General features: G+C 38.8%; 1 protein-coding gene across 4 annotated transcripts in view; it reads left to right on the forward strand.

Moving 5' to 3' along the window:
• The window catches only part of LOC104603333 (factor of DNA methylation 1-like), a 61,804-nt gene continuing 42,582 nt past the window's right edge, over nt 1–19,222 (forward strand). For 2 of the 4 annotated variants that reach the window (XM_010267345.3, XM_010267344.3), the window contains exons 1-4: nt 15–241; nt 1,319–1,473; nt 2,011–3,038; nt 17,154–17,335. In XM_010267345.3, coding sequence (XP_010265647.1) covers nt 2,138–3,038; nt 17,154–17,335 — 1,083 coding nt within the window. In that variant the 5' untranslated portion in view covers nt 15–241; nt 1,319–1,473; nt 2,011–2,137. Of the gene's footprint in view, nt 242–1,318; nt 1,474–2,010; nt 3,039–17,153; nt 17,336–19,222 lie in introns of all 4 variants that reach the window. The other 2 variants (XM_010267339.3, XM_088898244.1) reach the window with 2 other exon arrangements.

The following is a 19,222-nucleotide window of genomic DNA, read 5'->3' on the forward strand; positions in this document are numbered from 1 at the left end:
AGGCGTGAAATTGGTCAGATAATACTCCGACAGTCCAACATTAGTGTGACCGGACCCACATGGCACTTGGTTTGATTTTCTCTTGAACTCTGCTGGTTCTTGGGAAGCTTTACTCTGCTCCTCTTTCTCAGACACCGTCGTCCCGTTGGAAGTAGTCGGAGCAGACGCGGCAGCGGCACTCTAGCTCTTCAGCATCCTCTCTCACAAACTTCTTGGGTTTTCTTTTCTACATTTCTTTACTGTATTCTCTCGCTTCCTTCCTTTTAGCGTTTCAAGCTCTTCTTTTGCAATGCATGGTGATTTTACTATTCAGTATTCACTGTGTTTTCTCTGAATCTAATAGTCCATAAAGTCCTCACGTTTCTTTCGCTTTCTTTAAGAAATGTTCTCTTCGGTTGGAAAAAGATGCGAGATAGATCATCTGTTTGAGGTCTTCTTTTTGTATACATTTTTTTTGTCAATAAGCTTGGAAACCCTTTTAGTTGATTGAGAAGCTTAGAAACCCTTTTAGTTGTTGTAACTTCACAATCTACTTGCATGCCCAGGTGTTGGTTGGGTAAAAATAATTTATTAATTACTTCGGGAGAAGCCTTTCAGCCATGTTTACGTTGTCTTTTGTTTTTTTTTTTCCTAAGGCTCAGTTTGGAAAGAATACAAATATGTACGATACAAATACATACAAAATAATAGAAAATACATGGTTTTGCACTCTACATATTTGTATTTGTGCTCCTTCCAAATTGAGCCTAATGCTCGCAAACTTTTTGATAAAATATATGAGACAAGTATGATTTAGTCGGTGTAAATTTATGCAGTGAAAGCTTCTTGACGGTATCCTCTAGTGCACTCATTTTTGCTAGCTATGCCTATTCATACCTTCTTTTAATTAGTTTCTACGGGATTTGACCTTCTCTTCTCAAATTTTGGTTAGATTATCATATTTGATCTATACGTTGTTATTATCTTCTAGTCTGACATTTTCACATACATCTTCGCTACCGTAATTTACATCCTTTATATTTTAGAACGTTCAACTGTTAACAAACTACAAATCACCATTTCTGACATTGAAACATTTCTATATCCAAATTATTTTTTAAGACCTTTGCCTGTTTGGAAATTTTCGACCTGTGAGATGGGGGAAAACTTGCCTTATCTGATACTGGAGCTTTGGTTTTACATGTTTAAATCGTCTTGATCATCTTCTTTTCTTCTTTAGGGGATATCTTTCAACTTTACTTGAATGTTCTATTTTAGTGTTGTTTTACTTTTTATATTTGTATTCCTTTCTAAGGCTAATACCCATTGTTGGTCCTAGCTATAGGGGTATACTGGATACAGTCCTATCCCTTGGCATTTTTTTTTTGGGCACCAAGTGGACGCTCTTGGACTCAGACCCACATTCTTACACTTGCAAGTCCCGAGATTTTACCACTACACCAAGCAGTGGCCCCTTTCAACATCCTTATCCTGGTATGCTTATTCTGTTACATGTTTAAACATTGCAGTTCTTGATAGTTCAACATTCTAGTTATGTAAAACGTAGCTCTGTCTTACAAAATTCTCCTTTTTATATGCATTCATCCATCACTATTTCACATGGCATGTGGAGGCACATATCTACCTTTAATTCTTTGTATCATTGTATGATTGGTTTCAACTCTTGTCTCAAGCCTTTCTCAAAAGTTGAGATCAAACCCTAAAAGCTTATATTTCAGATTAGAAATTCTTTATTCTCTCCAAAACCATCTGACTTCCAAGAATTATCTGATCTATCAAAAGAAAAAAAACCCAAGAATTCGTACCTTCAAGTTAAAACTATTCTAAAAACCATTTTATCCCAGTAACATGGTTAATGCATTCATGATTCATGTCAGTGAGATTGAAATGCTTCTTCAACTTGTTCAATTGATGCTTCTTATTGTGATGCTTAATGTGTTATCCTTCAACTCGTTACTTACCTTTTTCTAATTCTGATAGTCACTTTGTTTTTCCCTTATTAATGCTCAGGTTGTCATCTAAAATAACTTGTAGTTGGAAGCTACTCCTTTTAACGAATCTTGGTTTTCTCTGAGTTGCCATTCTTCTTACAAGTTGGATTTTCCAAAGTGTTGTTGCAACACGTTTATCTTATCTGATGGAATATAATTCCGAAGAAGACTCTGATATAAGTGAATCCGAGATCAATGACTACAAAGACAAGCCTTATGAACAACTGAAGGCTGGAATGCACAAAGTGAAGTATTCGGATGTTGCCTTTAGATGTCCCTTCTGTAAGGGGAGGAAGAAACAAGATTATCGTTACAAAGATCTCCTTCAACATGCTTCTGGAGTTGGTAAAGGTTCATCTAATAGAAGTGCAAAACAAAAGGCAAACCACCTTGCATTGGCAAAATACTTGGAAATAGACCTAGCTGATGCACCGGGCCCATCACAGCCTGTCACTGAACTGAAACCATCCGAGCATCCTGAACATGGTGATTTGTACATTTGGCCTTGGACTGGAATTGTGGTTAACATTTTGGCCAAGCAGAATGAAGAAGGCAGAGCGAGTGGAAGTGCAAATTGGCTTGCAAAAGAACTTTCTAAATATAGACCTTTATCGGTTCAGACTTCATGGAGCCAACAAGACCATACTATGTTTGCCATAGTAGATTTTGGTAAAGAATGGACAGGATTCAGGGATGCGATGGAATTTGAGAAAGATTTTGAAACTGATCATCATGGTAAAAAGGAGTGGAGTGAGCAGAGGATGCATCATGGATCAAACATTTATGGATGGTTTGCACGGGTAGATGATTATAATTCAGAAGGGCCAATTGGGGATTATCTCCGCAACCAGGGAGAGTTGAAAACCATTTCTAGCATTGTCCAAGAAAAAACACAGCAAGAGAATAGTATGGTAGCAAGCTTAACCAATGTACTTGATGTTACAAATGAAAATATAGATGAATTGCAATCCAAGTGCAATGAGAAGAGTATGTCCCTGAGTAGGTTGGTTGAAGAGAAGGAAAGGTTACACCAAGAATACAATGAAGGTTTGTTCCCCCATCCTCTTTTGCCCTGCAAAAATACATACATGCATGCATGCAATGCACATGGCCAAAAGAAACTCCCCATTGTTCATAGTACCCATATTTAATCGTGGTATACAAATTCTGTTTCTGAAACTTACCTTGTGTTCTAAACATAACCCTCTTTTCTTGCTTCTAAATTAAAGAAAAAGAAAGTTTGACTCCTATTGTTACTCAAAGAATGCTCATTACAAAGTGATTGGCCAAAGGATTCCTCCATGTGACAGAAGTAGGTGCTTTCCTACTAGAACTGTATATTAAGGTCTTAAGATAATTGTGGTTGGATTTCATAATTTTGCAATTTCTCTTTCTTCACCCTCTGTTTGAGTCTCTATCTTCCTGCCATCTGAACTGCTAATTGTCATATTCAATATCATTCACTACTACAACTTTTTGCCTGCACAAGTACTAGCCACCAGTGCCCTAGTCTTTTTTTTTTGTGTGTGTAATTGGATCAGCCTCTCTGTCTTTTATTATATATATATATATATTAAATTGGAAATATTGCAATGTTAGTGAAATTCCAAAGTATTTCTAAGGTATGAACAGATGCCTTGGTATCCAGATTTAAAAGCCAGGTAGCTTCAATATTTTGAAACAACAATTATATTTTGGGTCTTTGGCTACATGAAGGGAAAGTTTCAAAATTTCTTTAGGTTTAACCTGAATATGTAAGGTGCAAATTATTTGTTATTTTAAGACTATTCGTCAATAATTATATTTCTACTCTTATTACTCATAAAAAAATTATATTTCTACTCTCTCCATTAGAATTCATCAATTGGGTTGTCCCAGCTCACTAAACTCCTCACCCTAGTCCCAGCTCCCACCCTAAAACTCACTAAACTCCTGAACTCCTGGTTGAATTTCATGATGCTTTTCCATACACACAATGGAACCTACTCTATAGGGGTTAGTACCAGGTTTTTGAAACTATAACCTACGAGAGAGGAGGGAGGAGAGATACATCAAATAAAACAAAATATTTACCAAAAAGTGTCAGTGGTGGCACCCTCACTGATTTTTTTTATGAGTAATAGTAAAATTTTATTAATTCATAACCTGATTTAGAAGTGTAATTTCGTACAACAACCCATGGAGAGGTGCAGGCTGCAGCCCCTCCTAGAAGCTTATAAGTACATTAAAATAAATTACAGAAGTCACTGTTGAGCCCAAAACATTTCTTCCCTATTTACCCCTTGCTTGGCTAACACATCAGCCATAGCATTTGCTGATCTCCCCACCCATTCTATAGAAACCAACATATTCCTTGTCAGCCACATGAGCCAATTCTGATCATTATCTTGTTAAGATGGAAGTTGGACTTGTAGACGAAGATGAACCCCCCTCAACAGTGAAATGGAGGAGAGAAATGGATGTCGAAGCTAAGAAATTCTGTTTTGAAGTAGACAGAATCAATGGAAGGTGGATTTTAAAAATCAGTGAGGAAAAATGATCTACCATCTTAGTGTCAGAGGAGGCGATTGGATGGCTGAAGGGTTTCATGGATGGAACAGTGTTTTCTCCATAAAAACAAGGTTGGAGAAGCTCAATGAGAGTAGCTGATAATAAATTTGAAGCAGAAATAAAGAAGAATTTGAAGGGATGGTTTGTAACGATTGTGGAGACATTCGGTGGTAACAGAAAACAGTTGTGTGTACCGGAAGGAAAAAAGAGAACAGGGTGGTGCCTATTTGCAGATTTATTAATTATTACAGGAGTTCCTGTTCATTCTGGAAGAAAGACAAAATTCAAATTACTGCTGTGCTCTGGTGGCCTCTGACGAGCAAAGCTTCAGGAAACAGTGAAAGGAGGCAAAATTAAAAAAAAAAAAAAGAAATCCCAAAAGCTATCATCTGTTATACTTTCAGAAATCAGAGGATGTATCTGGAATTGGAGAAAGGAGCCTGGGAGAAAAATGTGATCTTATCATTAGACAAAAGAAGTTACTGACTGGGGAAGGATCTTGGAGGTGATTGTGGAGAGATTTAGTTTAAGGGTCATGTGAGTATCAAGCCTTTCAATGATTCAAAGGTGGTGTTATCTGGTTTTGACGAAGCTGTTGAAATATTTATGTCTGAAACGGTGGACACCCAGATGGCTTGGTAAAGGCGGAGGTCTGGCATGTATCTTGTATTCGGGTACCCATCTCAGTTGTTAACCTTGAGATTAAGGACTCCCCTTTAACCTGTGGAATAAGGAAACCATGGAAAGATTGTTACAGATGCTGGGCGGAGCACTGATTGCTTATAATTTTCATGATTTGCACGCCGCGAGACTCAAATTTGCAGGTGTGAAGCATGAAGATGTTCCTAGATGCATCAGTTTACTCGCGGATGGTCTCTGGTTGAAGGTCTGGGTGTTGTTGGAAGCTGAAACATCTCTATGGGTGAAATGTTCAAAGGTTGAAGACAATGACCTTCTAGAGGAATGGGTTATACATGGAGGTGATAGGACAGATAACGTTTCAAAGATTACTGACCAAATTTCTAGAGAAGCTGTAGCGGTGGCATGTGGGCCTGATGGAAAGGAAGTGCACAATAAAGTTGGCAACTCAAATTTAATTGAGTTAGGTGCAAAGTCTTTCGCTGAGGTTATTTTGGGAGGTGCCAAGCCACCAAAAGTCTTGGAGTCACATTAGCTGTAAGTACTCAGGAAGGTGGCCATAACCAGTTTGAGGTAAAAAATCGGAACCGGATGAAGGGCCCGGTCGGCTCAGAAACAGGGGATTATGTGACTTCTTGAGAAATCACGTGTCTCATAGGGAAAGACATGTGTGCGACTCGGTAGGAGACAAGTTGCCTCATCTATCATTGCCTTCCTCCATCCAGGGGAGTAGTCTGAACACTGCGTCTCAACTTAATTCAGGTACTGACGGAGATGAGGCTCATAGTGGTGAATCAGCTAAGGGAAGTAAGAAAATTCAGAGGAGGAATATCAGAGATTACAAGAGAAAGGCCTTAATTATTAACAAACCAAAGTTCAAGAGAAGAAGGTTGGTGTTGAGAAGTGCTTCAAACGAGAGCAGAAAAAGCAAGGGAGAAATGTGGATATGGGTGACCGTCAAGTATGACAAGAGCGACAAAGAAGAGTTTTGTTGGAGAAATAAGCATAGGTCATGCAAGCAGCCCTAGGATTTTAGAGGATAAAGAGCCCGATAGCTGTGCCATGGGTGACAGAGGTGCCATTGCTCTTTGCGATTTTGTTGCGACTGAAGTTTCAGATGGGTGCATACTGGACTTTGGAAAGTGTGGTGACTTCGGGTGAGATTCTTCCCGCGGGTTTACAGAGGATGGAGGGGGGGGGGGAGAAGGAGATTGGAGAAGGGTGTGTCTCTATAGGTGATGAACAAATGAGAAATAATGAGAATAAGGACAAAGGGGAAACCGGTGGTGGAGAAGGTGTGGGGAACCTGGAGGGGAGTTACAAAGAGGATGGCTTTAAATCTGAAAAGGTGACGACAGGAAGATTGGGGGTTGATCTGGGCCGTAGGAGGAAGATTGATGAAAAGGAAAAGAACCAGATGAGCGAGGCAATCAATAAGAAATCTCGTACTCTTAATGCAGTGCATGTGACAAAGGTATTCTCCAGGCTAATACTTGGCTTGGCAGGGGCAGGCCCCATGGAAAATTACAAATGGGTTTATAAAAGGAAAAAATTAAGAGGCAGCAGGTCATCTGGCATTGAAAATAGGGGAACAATGGTGTGAAGCCGGCCTGTGTCTTCCCATTCAGGAGAGGAGCAACAGAAGGAACAATCTGAATGTCGACATCTCTGCTTATGGTAAGAGCAAGACAATACAAAACAACAGGGGCATTGATAATAGGACAGGGAGTGGGACCCTTCAGAATTTGGTGGGTAGAGAGGTCACGATTGGAAAGAGCTTGGGTTTGTTTTTTTGGGGTGGTGAGGAGTTTGCTAGAAGGGCTTTTAAGGAGTTTGAAAGAAGGAAAAGGGAAGATAAAATGAATAAAGAAACCCATCGATAAGGTGACAAGTGGTGGGATGAAGATATTTCAAGTCGGGAGGATGAGTTTGTAGTGGAAGATTGAGGTCTTGGTCGTGGAGAAAGGAGGGTTTAAGTTTCTGGTTAGGTGTGGGTTTGGTTGCTTTTGCTCGCATGGGGTTTCTGGCTCTTTTTTTTTTTGTATTGTGCTCGAGATTGGTTTGAGAAAAGCTTCAAGTGTTGTCAGCTGTGGTTTTATGGGTTTTAGTTTGGGACTCTTGAGATCTTTGTTGGTTATTTGGGTTTTTTTCCTCTTTGGGTGATGTCTTATCACCTTCCTGTTGTATTCCTTTTTCTTTGTTTAATGAATTTTATTTTACTCTTCAAAAAAAATTACAAGAGTACCCCTGATTACAACTTAATAGAAAAAAGACACTAATGACAGTCCTAACAACACTCCCCCTCAAGTTGGTTTGTATATATCTATCATTCCCAACTTGGTACAAATGTCAACATGTCGAGTACCTGTAACAACTGTATCAAGCCAAGAAACAGTCACACCAAAAACCACCCAGTTACACCCACTAACAGTACCAAAAAGGAAGGAAAACCAGTACTGATTCTCTGTTAACAGCCTCAAGAAACCTTGCCACACCAATTACTCAGGGTACAATACACTTCTAACAACTGTATCACAAGAACTTTTTTCAAGAAGATAGGAACAGCAGTAAAGCACCAGCTTCAAACATCACCAGGCCAAAAAAAGGAAAGAAACAGCCCCAACAGTTGATCTCACAGACCATACACCTCTAAATGATCAATGTTCTGAATGAAGGACTTCTTGAACACCCAACACAACATATCAGAGACCACTTAATCAGAAACTTTGTTAGAGATCCATAAAACTAGGCACAACCTAAGGCCGATTGGATCTCAGACTACACAATCAGTAATAACTGAGAGCTACCTCTCCACAAACTCAAAACCCCATCACAGGTTAAGTGGGAAACACCCAAATAATCACTCTTTTGGTCCTACGACCAAAAGAAAAAAAAAGAATAGCAAGGAAACTCCTTACCCGATCAGAACCTTTTCAGATTTGGCAAGTTTCAGTCCTTTCCACAGAGAACAGAGAAGGAGAAGAGGAATAAAGATCCACTTAAGCCTCAAACTTATGTCAAACCTGCTCTGATGCCATCTAGAATGGAAGAGAGAAACAGCAAAGAAAAGAAGAGAATGTTTGCCAAGAAGTGTTAGTGGTGGTGCCCTCACTGACTTATATTAGGGTGTTTAAAATAAAGAGGGGAAATTACAAGAGTACCCCTGATAAGACACTAATATCAGTCCTAACAACAAATATAAATATATATTATTGATTAGAAATCACAATCATAAAATGTTTAAATTTGATTTTCAGTAATAACAATATATAGTTCAAAATTTATCATTATAATTAAATCTTGTAAATGTTACCTTTTACATTACTTATTATACACATTGAAATGTTAAATTGAAGAACGTTATCAATTCAAGTAGCTGAATGGTCAAGTCATCAAGTGAGACCATGGTCTTTGTAAACATGAGTTCTTAGGTTCAAGTCTTCACATCCTCAAAGTATTTTGGGATTTTTTTTGAGGCAAGTTCAGTTCAAGGCCAGTCCCACCAAGGTCAACCAAGGCCAATCAAGGCCTGTTATTTGGGTTGATTTGGGTAGGGTAAGCCCCCAGTCCCTGGAATTGGCCTGGGTGGAGGTTAGTTCCAAGAATTTGGAACTGGATCCAACCCGGTAACAAATCGGGTAGGGTCGGTTTGAGGCTGGCTTGAGGTTGGTTCCATTCAGTTCTGGGTAGAACATACCCAATTACTCACCCATAATTATTTCTGATCAGTATACAGTGAATTGCTGATAGCTCTCTTTCTACTATTTTTGGAAAGGGAGAATTACCCTTAGGAAGGATCTCACCCTGAAGTTTGTGTTGCATGTTCCTAATTTTACCACAAATTTGTACTGTGACAATCAAGCTGCTTAGCTGCTATAAACATAGCAAACGATCGTATTCAGCATGATAGGAGCGAATACATTGAGATTGGTAGACATTTTGTTTGGGAAAGGATCATCTTAGGACATTTATGCATTCCCTACTTTCCCTTTGGAAAAAAATTGGCCAAATGTTTTTACCAAAGGATTGCCAAAGAGAAGATTTCATGAATTATTGGGCAAGCTGAACATGATAGAGATCTATGCTCAACTTGATGGTGAGTGTTGTAGGATGTAGGGCTATCGGATTGGGCTTCTAATTGTATTATTTCTTTATGTTATTTATTGAGTTGAGTGGGCCTGAGATTCATTTGTTTTTGAATTTTTAAGCTTTGCCCACCTAATGAGGGACATTCCTGTACTTTAACAATGTTTTAAACCTAGATTTAAATATCAAATAAGGGCTGGACAGATATGAGCAGCCACCCCATTCTCTAATCTGTTTATCTTTTCTTCTCTTCCTCCTTCATTTCCTTGCTCAAAACCTTCAATATAAGATATGATGCCATCCCCGAACATGGGATAAGGTTTTGGGAGGATATTTGGTGGGGAAATTCTCCTTTCTGCCAAATCCTATCCCAGAATTTACTTTTTTGAAAGATAAAGAAAAAGATTTTATTAAAAGAAACCCTATCCTAAAATTTACTTTTGAAAGCTGTGATTTAAAAGGCGCGCCTAGGCGCACAGACGAGGCACATTTTAGGGTAGGCACCTCGCCTAGGTCCTAGGCGCAGCCCTTTCAAAAGGTGCATGCCTGGTGCACCTAGTGCGCCTTGCGCCTCAGCCCAGGTATGCACCTTTTGAAAGTTTATTGCTTTTTTTGCTTTGCTTGAACCAAGCGGCTGGGCCGGGGGCAGAGCCCACGGACCCCCCATGCCACGCCCCTCAAAGCTTCAAGAACCCTCTATTTGGTAATGTTGTTCATTCATTCATCCTACTAAAATATCTTCTTAAAAAGCAATTAAAATTATAAAATCATTATTTTTTGTGTGAGAACTAAGAATTTATAGGACCCTAACATGGACTTGTTTGGGTTTGCCTCGAGGGGCATGGCACAAAGATGGCTCATAGAATCAGGAATGTAATATGTTTTACATCACATTAGCTACTTTAAGTAATGCAATTGAGGAAAAAAATATATTGTGGGTTTTACATGCTTAAAAATGTTTTATATGTTTGATTTTATTTTTAAATTCACATTTGAATATGCTTTACATGTTATGATTATGTATTTGAATTTCAGATAATAAGTTTTTTAAAACATTTATTTTAAAATTTAAAGTTTTTTATTAATATTATGTTTAATATTTTTTGGCATTTTTTGACTTTTCTATTTTTTTTTTATTTTTTAGCATTTTTTTTTATTTTTGCGCCTTGCTTCAAAAAGGCGCGCACCTTGCCTTGACCCCTGCACCTTGCGTTTTTAAAACACTGTTTGAAAGATAAAGAAAAAGATTTTATTAAAAGAAAAAAAAAGAAAGTGCAAGGGGAAATGTGATCAGAAATCACCTGAGAGAAAACAGACTCAAACCGAAGAACACCACTAAACCTACAAGACCAAACACTCCAAGACCACCAAAAGCTTAGAGCAACCACCCACAAGCGAACATTCATCACAAGACAAAACCAAAAAGCAAACCATAACAGAATTAAAATCCTAGACCCCCAAAAGATAACCCTAATCCTCCTCTTCAAAGACTCCTTACTTTCCTGTGTCATCCTCATTCCAAATTTCTCCTCCTTGACCTACTATGACCTTCTTAGATCTCTCTTCCCTCCTTTTCTCAAACTCCTCAAAGGATTTTCTAGCAAACTTCTCTCCTCCTAGAAGAACAGCCCAAGGCCCTTGCCCGCCTCCACACCTCTATTGACAAAGTCTTTAATTTGCACTCTCCCTTGCCTCAACTTCTCATCTCCGGAGGATAACTTCTGAACTGTCATCTCAAGATTCAGATTCTCTCCCATTCTTTCCCTTTGAAACCTAGAGTTCCAAACTTGGGATTGTCTTCAATAGAAACATGAGCCTTCCCACAGATTGACTCAGACTTTAGCACCTTTGACTTTCTCCCTTTTTTCTTAAAGACTCTCTTGTATTTATTTGTAGGCCCTGCCCCCACTAAACCATCCTTCAGTTGTGAGAATACTTCAGTTACATGCACTACATGAGAAAAATTTGGGCCCCGGGACAACACTCTCAATGTCAGCAGACCTCTTCGCCTCTATCTCCCCCCTTTTACGATCCAGGTCGACTCCTCTCCTATCAATCATCACCTCCTCGATTTTAGAATGGGCAAAGTTAAGAGTCTTGAGCCTGAAGTTGGCGAACCTCTTCCAAACAAGTCTCATTAAACTTCTCTGTGACATCGATAGGCACTTCACTTGAAACTTCACCAGCATCCACTTTCTCCCCTGAACTATCCACATTGTCATCCTTCCAAAAGCCGCAACCCGAGTAGTCAAACCATCTCTCAAGTCCTAAGGCATGGCCAGGTCGGGACCACTTGCTTGGATCTCCCCATTGTGAGATGGCCAATGCTCAAAGCACAAAGATAAGTTGTGATCATTATGTCTCCGCAGCCCAAGACAAGGATCCTCAAAAACCTCGACACGATCACTCTTGTCCTTAACCTTAAAATCCACAGGTTTCGTAGTAGTCTTCTTACCTCATGAGCTCTCATACTTATGGATCACCCAAATCCACTCTTTTGCATTGTCGTTGCTCCCTTTTCCTTTGCCAAATCTAATCGATGTAACCGTCTCCTTGAGAGTTTTTTATCATTCAAAGCTACTCTTCTTCAAAACTCTCTAACTTGTCAAAATGAGAACTGGACCTGCCATTGATACCTTTTGATTTCAACAAGTGGACCCCACTTAAACCTCCCTCCCTCCTACGATCTCGACACTAGGGGTGTAAACGGAGCGAATTTGAATCAAATCAGGCTTGATTCAAATTTGAAACTGATTAAATAAATAAATATTCGAATTAAATTCAATATCCGACAATTTTTGAAAACACTACACCAAATTCGAATTCATCTAAATAATCAAATATTCGATTTCGATTTGAATTCGAAAAAAATTTTAATGTCAATCTCTCCAACTTCACCAGACGAAGAAGAAAAAACCTGGTTGAAGTTTTTTCTTATTCTCTATTAATCCAACCTCCAAGAAACAAAAAGAAAATACAAATTAAAAAAAATGTTTTTGAACGATAGCCATCTATTTTGTATTGCTATGTTGGCGTGTTCTGCAACAAGCATAGAAAGATCACTATTGGTGTGATCTGCAATGAAGAGATTGTCGATCTTCATATTCAGTTTTGCAACATGCATAGACTTGAACCGGAGAAGAACAAAAAAGAAATTCAGACTTGAACCAAAGAAGAAGAAAGTGAATAGTAAAGGTGAAATGATTCAAATGCAGAAAGTAAGATATAATAAATGAGACAAGCGCCTTTTGATAAAAAAATATTAAAACAATATTAACAAAGTTGGAGATAATTAATGAGGCATGCCTCTTATTCGAGAAATCATCATAGCCTCTACAATAGCTTGTCATCATTCAACTCTTTTATTATTAAAATAGTATTAAAAAGAAAGTTTTCAAAAGCTATCATTTGTTGTGCTTTAATAAAATAATTCAAGGTGCAAGGAAGGTTTGGTTTGTAAAGTGGACCTAGAGAAGGCTTATGATCATGTTAGTTTGGCCTATCTAGATTACATGTTGGACAGATTGCATTTTGGTCAGAAGTGGAAAAACTGGATGAAAGTTTGTGTCACCACCCCTTGTTTCTCAATCCTTGTCAATGGGGCAGCTAAAGGCAAGTTTAGAAGTTCGAGAGGGCTAAGACAAGGTGACCCTCTGTCACCTTTGTTGTTTTTGTTAGTCATGGAAGGGCTAAGTAAGTTGACAGAGAGAGCTTCAGATTTAGGTCTGATTGGTGGTGTTGAGGTTTGTCCTGGTGGTTCAAGAATCTCTTTTTTGTAGATGATACTTTATTTTTTTGTGAGGCTTCTTCGAACCAGGTTCTTAATCTCCGCTTTCCACTGTGCTGGTTTGAAGTGGTTTCAGGTTTGAAAGTCAATTTCTCTTAGAGTGAGATGCTGCCAGTTGGCAACATTTCAAAGCTTCAAGAGTTGGATGATGTGTTAGGGTGCAAAACAAGCAGTTTCCTTCCTCATATCGTGGCCTTCCCTTAGGGGCAAAGAGTAACTCAAGTAGTATTTGGAACCCTATTCTAGAAAGAGTTGACAGGAAACTAACTTCTTAGAGAGCTAGATATCTTTCCAAAGGGGGTAAGTTGGTATTAGTCAGCCTGCCGACTTACTTCATGTCTCTTTTCTTAATGCCTTCTGAGGTGGCTTTGAAAATTGAAAAAAAAAAGATGAGGGATTTCCTGTGGTTAGGGTGGAAGGATTCCTTGAAGTACCGCTTGGTAAATTGGGATGAGATTTGCAAACCTTTTTCTCAAGGTGGGCTTGGAATTAGGAAGGTGAAACATTTCAATTTAGCACTCTTGGTAAGGTGGTTCTGGAGATTCTCAAGTGAAACTCATGAATTATGGAGAGTGTTAATCGCTGAAAAATATGGTTTCAATGATAATGGATGGGATGCAGGTGGGTCTCAGCAGTCCTATGGGTGTAGCATCTGGAAAGGCATTTACAAAGCTTACTCTCTTTTCATCAAAGGCATTTCTTACAAAGTTGGGAAAAGCAGCAGACTGAAATTCTGGCTGGACCCTTGTTGTGGTGACTTCTCTTTAAAAGAGAGGTTTCCTTTATTGTTTGCTGCAGCTGAAGGCATCCTGGTTTCAGTTGCAGATTGCTTTGCTCAGAAGGGTGGTACTCTAGTCTGGGTTCCTTCTCTTAGAAGAAATTTTAATAATTGGGAGCTGGATCAGGTGGTAGAATTATTTTCTGTGCTCCAAGCCCAACATCCAGAATCGGCAAATCATCTTCTCACTAATTGTGGCTTTGCATCAGTGGTGTGGCAGAACTTTCTTAGAGCTGTAAATCTGAGTTGGTGCTGGCCAGAATCAATCTCCTCCGTATTACATGGGTGGCGAGTCCAAGGAATGTCCAAAGAAGGGAAGCAAGTGTGGTCTGTCCAGCTGCAGTCTTGTGGGCAATCTGGTTAGAAAGGAACATCAGGATTTTTGAGCAGAAAGCCAAGACTGAGGCTGGGGTGATTAACTTTGTAGCAGAAGAGCTGAGGAGTTGGTTGTCTATTTCTGATATTTTTAAAGAAGTGTTTTGTTCTGGTTCTTTTTTGAGGGTGAATTTTTTTGGGGAGGGGCTTTAATGCAGAATTTGTACAGCCTCTTGTAAAGAACTTTATACTATTTGATAATCAATACACTACTGTTACCTTTTCAAAAAAAAATAATAATATACTAATGTATTTAATATGAATATAATTACAATCATCATTTATTGTAGTACAACTTATATGGTTACAATGGCTATAATTGAATCGAATATTTATCGAATCGAATTGAGTGCTATTCGAATTCGATTCAATAAATTAATCGGTAGAAATGTGTTATTCGAATTCGACTGGTAATAGTATTCGAATAATCCGAATTTGATTCGATTATGTCAAATCTCAAATTTGAACTCGGATTTTTGAATACCATTTAAACCCCTACTCAACACAACTCTTCATCTTCTTTAATTGAACTAAGCTCAACTCCTTTTTCATTTTCCAATAACCTCTCCTCTTGGTGAGCCACATGGCCACTACTTAAATGCTCTGAATTACTCTCCTCTTCACGCCTAGAATTTACAAGCTATCCAATTTCAAAAATAGACCAATTGTTGAAATGGTGATGTAGGATGGGAATGGATTTGTCTAGGATTTGGAATTGACAAATTCAGGGTGTCAAGTGTCAACCTGTCTCCTTTGGGTAATGATTAGAGGATGTGGAGTTCTACTTGTTAAGGGCAATTTTACTTGATGAAGTGGTTCTACCTAGAGGCAACAGATTCTATGGCAATGTGTATGGGGTGCAGTTTTATGTAAGGCTGTCAATGGTATTCAAAAATATGATTTCGAAGATTCGACATAATAGAATCAAATTCGAATATGACCAGATTCAATTTGATAAATATCTGAATTTGACCGATTATTTAATTCTTATATATAATATATAAAATATTTAAATATTTTATATAATTTATATATGATAATTAAATTATACAAACATTTTATATATTTATTAACATAGTTTTCAAGGTGCCAAGGCAAGGCTAGGCAACAGGGGGCGCCTTGTCGCTTAGTTGCCTTGGTGATGGATTTTTTTAAGTAAAAACCACATATCCTAGGGTATTTGCCTAGGTTCCATAACCATCTTTGCTTAATAACTATCCATAATTTTCATAAGAAAACTATAAACTTCATGTTTAAGTCTAGAAAATCAAAATATTTATGAGAAGAAAAAGAAGAAAGAAAAGAAAATTCAAAAAGTATAGGGGTTGATTAGACATATTTAAGTAAAATATGTTGATTAGACAAAATTTAAGTTCTTCCCTTATTGGTTCAGATTTTGAAGTCTTTGAGGGTTCAATACAGCAGTTAGCAATCTTTGTGTTGATTAAACCCAAACAAATAATTAAATAATAAAAAGAAATTAGTTTATAAGCACAAAAAATGAATGTTTTTGTTCAATAATGTCTATTTTATAATTATAATCTCAAAAAAATAACAATATAAAAGTATTTTATAAGACAGTATGCAAAACTGCTTGGCGACTGGGCAAGGTGAGCCTCCAAGGACGCCTTGTCGCCTAGATGTCGCCTTGACAACTATGCTTATTAATTACCTAAAATAATCAATCAGTCGAATTCGAATCGAATATTCGAATATTAATTTTCAATATCTGTCGAATATTGAATTTTCTAATTGGATTCAAATTCAGATATTGCCTGATATAATTCGAATTCGATCCGTTTACACCCCTAGTTTTATGGGGGCTTTGGAGGATCTTTGAAAAGAGGTACTGGAAAGTGGAGTAATTAAGTGAACTCACAAGGATTAGGGCTGCACATTTGGCATTGACATGTGAAGAGTTTTTTTTTTTTTTTTGGTATTTAACACAACACATTAATAACTCTCGAAGGCAGGTGGTAATAGCGGGATTCGAATCCGCATATCCTCTGGGACTACCCAGCTAACGTACCAAGTGGCCACCACTCAGTTGATGACATGTGAAGAGTTTAAAGGTGTCACTTTGAATGATATCCTAAGGGAGTGGCAAACTGTTGCTGGGGTTTGAGTTTGCAAGCAGCAAAGGGGAATGGAGTGGTCCCTTCCAGCAGCAGGGGTGTTGAAACTCAACTTTTATGGCTGTTGCTTGGGAAATCCATGGATGTCTGGTGTGGGGGGTGGGTGTAATAAGAGATCAAGTGGTAACGCAATAGTTGGGTTCTCAGTCCCAGCTGGTCAGGAAACGTCTCTGAAGGCTGAAATATTGGCTCTAATTCAAGGGTTGATGAGATTGCAGGGGTTGAGGGAGGTGGAAGTGAAGGGATTGTCAAACTGTTATCAGTTGGATGAAGCCACAGGATTAGACACAATGGGAATTTAGGCTGTTGATGAGGTTGGTTCATTCTCTAGGTGTCACTTTGAGCTCCTTCCTAGGAGTGTTAATATGTTGGTAGATGCAGACTCATTGGTAAGAACTGGGGGTTGGGGGGGGAGGGGGAGAACACCTAGAATGGGGTTGCCCAGGGCTGGACTGTAATCTGTAAAAGTTTGTTATTGTTTTTGTTGTTTTATATATCCATTTGTCAAGAGATATCATGTACTCTTTGGCCTGCTTCTCTCCTTGGTGAGGAGTTTGGTGATTCATTTCAATGAAATTCATTCAGTTATTTATAGAAAAAGATTGTTCTGCTGATAAAAAAAAAGATCGTTCTAAAAAATGAATGAAATTCATTCAGTTATTTATAAAAAAAGACTGCAAATCTAGAGGAAAGAATGAATGTGATTTCCCGTTCCTTGGCTTTTCGCTCTGCATTATTATTTCATCCTCTCATGTATCCATGTATATTTATATTCTTTGTCTTTACATATTCCATTTTTATTTCTTTGTTAGAAAGGAGAAAGTTGTACCGCATAGCACGCAATCATACTCGTAGAATTATTGAAGAGAGTGATAAATTGAGGGACAGTTTGGATTATCGGAGAAAAAATCTCGAACAACGGCAGAAAGAACTGGCTAAGCTGGAAGCACTAAACGAACGCGAAAGAAAAGGACTTGATGAGGAGATGCAAAAGGTGATTTTGTTATTCATTATCCAGCTTCTTTTTGTTTTAAATGCTCATGGTTACTATTAAGAATGTGCTTAGATGTTAGAAATCTTGGCTTTCAGTTAAGGGGAAAAAAGTCTTGCATTGCCTTTGGCACATGTCAAGTAGACAACTGTTGTAAGGCTTACTTAATTGTTACTTTATAGCTGCTGTTAGTAGGCTATTGGACAGTTACAATTACTTGTTTGTTTCTTTTTTCTTTATTCTTATTATTCTGATTCTAGGATATGCCGCTAGGGGCATACTTGTAATTTCTGATTCTTTTATGAAGTTAATATAAATAGAAAACTGGCGGCAGCCAGTAGTGACTTTTTCCTCTCAACCGTACCTCTCTCTTCCTCTCTCTCTCTCTCTCTCTCTCTCTCTCTCTCTCCCAATCCCCATGAATCACCACATGGTATCAGAGCAGGTTTTCTGGGTTGAAAAAGACCTACGATCCCTCCTGCCCTATTCTTAAAAAGTGTTTGGATGTGGCTGTTTCTGCAGAAACCCTAGTAGTTTCTGGCGGCAGCTTTTGTGATTTCTTTTTTTCTTGGCCATAATAGCAAGAAAACCCTAGTCGGAGAAGGGTGATGCTGGTGCAGACTCTTCTATTCGATGCTGTGAAGTCAAGTTCAGATTAGCACCTTCGTACAAGTGCTGAACAGGTGTGTTTTTTTGTTTCAGTTTGTCTCAGCCTTCTTTGGCCGATGGTGCGTAGGGCTCAAGCCTTGATTATATAGTTATTCGTTTGGACGTTGGATGTTTAGAGTGTGTGAATTACAGTCAGACCGATTGTAATGTCTGTATCGGTGGTGCTGAACCGATTACCAGACTGGTTTATTGTTCTGTTTGGACGTTGTGTTGACTGAACCCCTTGTTCTCAGCAGTATTTAATGATTCTTTTGCTCACATTCTAAGAGTAAACCCTGAGTTGCTCACATTCTGATTGTGGCGGCTGTGTTGTTGGGTGGTATTTGGACTGGTTTTCAGTAGTATTCGATGGCAAGTCATGAATTAATTTCATCGGGGGCTACACCAACCCGCAACACAGTGGGTATGGGAGGTGAAAACATGGTTTTTCCCATGCCAATTACCCCTTTAAACGGTCTGAACCACCTGGAGTGGGCTAAGAGTGTAAAACTCTATGTAACGGCAAGGGGTAAAGCTGGTTACATCAATGGAAGGGTGAAAGAACCCAATGGTGAGACAACTGAACATGATAGGTGGGACCAAGAAAATAGTATGGTGATGTCTTGGCTCCTCGTAGCCATGGAACTTGATGTGAAAAAGATTTTTATGTGGGTAGACACTGCCAGTGAGATCTGGGAATAGGCCAGAACTACCTATTCTGAGCAAAGGCATTACGCCAAGGTTTACCAGTTGCAAGCTGAATCCTCAACATGTAAACAGGGAAACCGTAGCTTGTCTTCATACTATTCAGCCCTTACCTCCATATGGAAGGAGTTGGACCATTATCAGGCCATAGAGTGGAAGCACGATAATGATGCTAAGGCCTACAAGAAGCTGGTCTCTCAGCAATGGGTGTTTGCTTTCTTGTTGGGACTGAACCCTGCATATGAATCGTTGAGGGTGCAGATCCTAGGAAGCAAAGAGTTGCCTACGGTTCACGAGGTATACTCCCTTGTCCAATCTGAAGAAAGCAGGCAGAATGTGATGGTTATAGCTGAGGGGGAGCAACAACTTGCCTTGGCTGCAATGAATAATATCTCCATGGGAGAGAAAAGTGACCCTAAGAAGGCGGATGATAAAGATAAGCTGTTCTGTACCCACTGTAGGTGTTCATGACATACACGTGACACTTGTTGGGACATCCACGGGAAACCAAAGTGGGCAGCAAAGAATCAAGAACAG

The sequence above is a fragment of the Nelumbo nucifera genome, chromosome 2, assembly GCF_055504915.1.
Source record: "Nelumbo nucifera cultivar China Antique chromosome 2, China Antique-T2T, whole genome shotgun sequence".
NCBI lineage: Eukaryota > Viridiplantae > Streptophyta > Magnoliopsida > Proteales > Nelumbonaceae > Nelumbo > Nelumbo nucifera.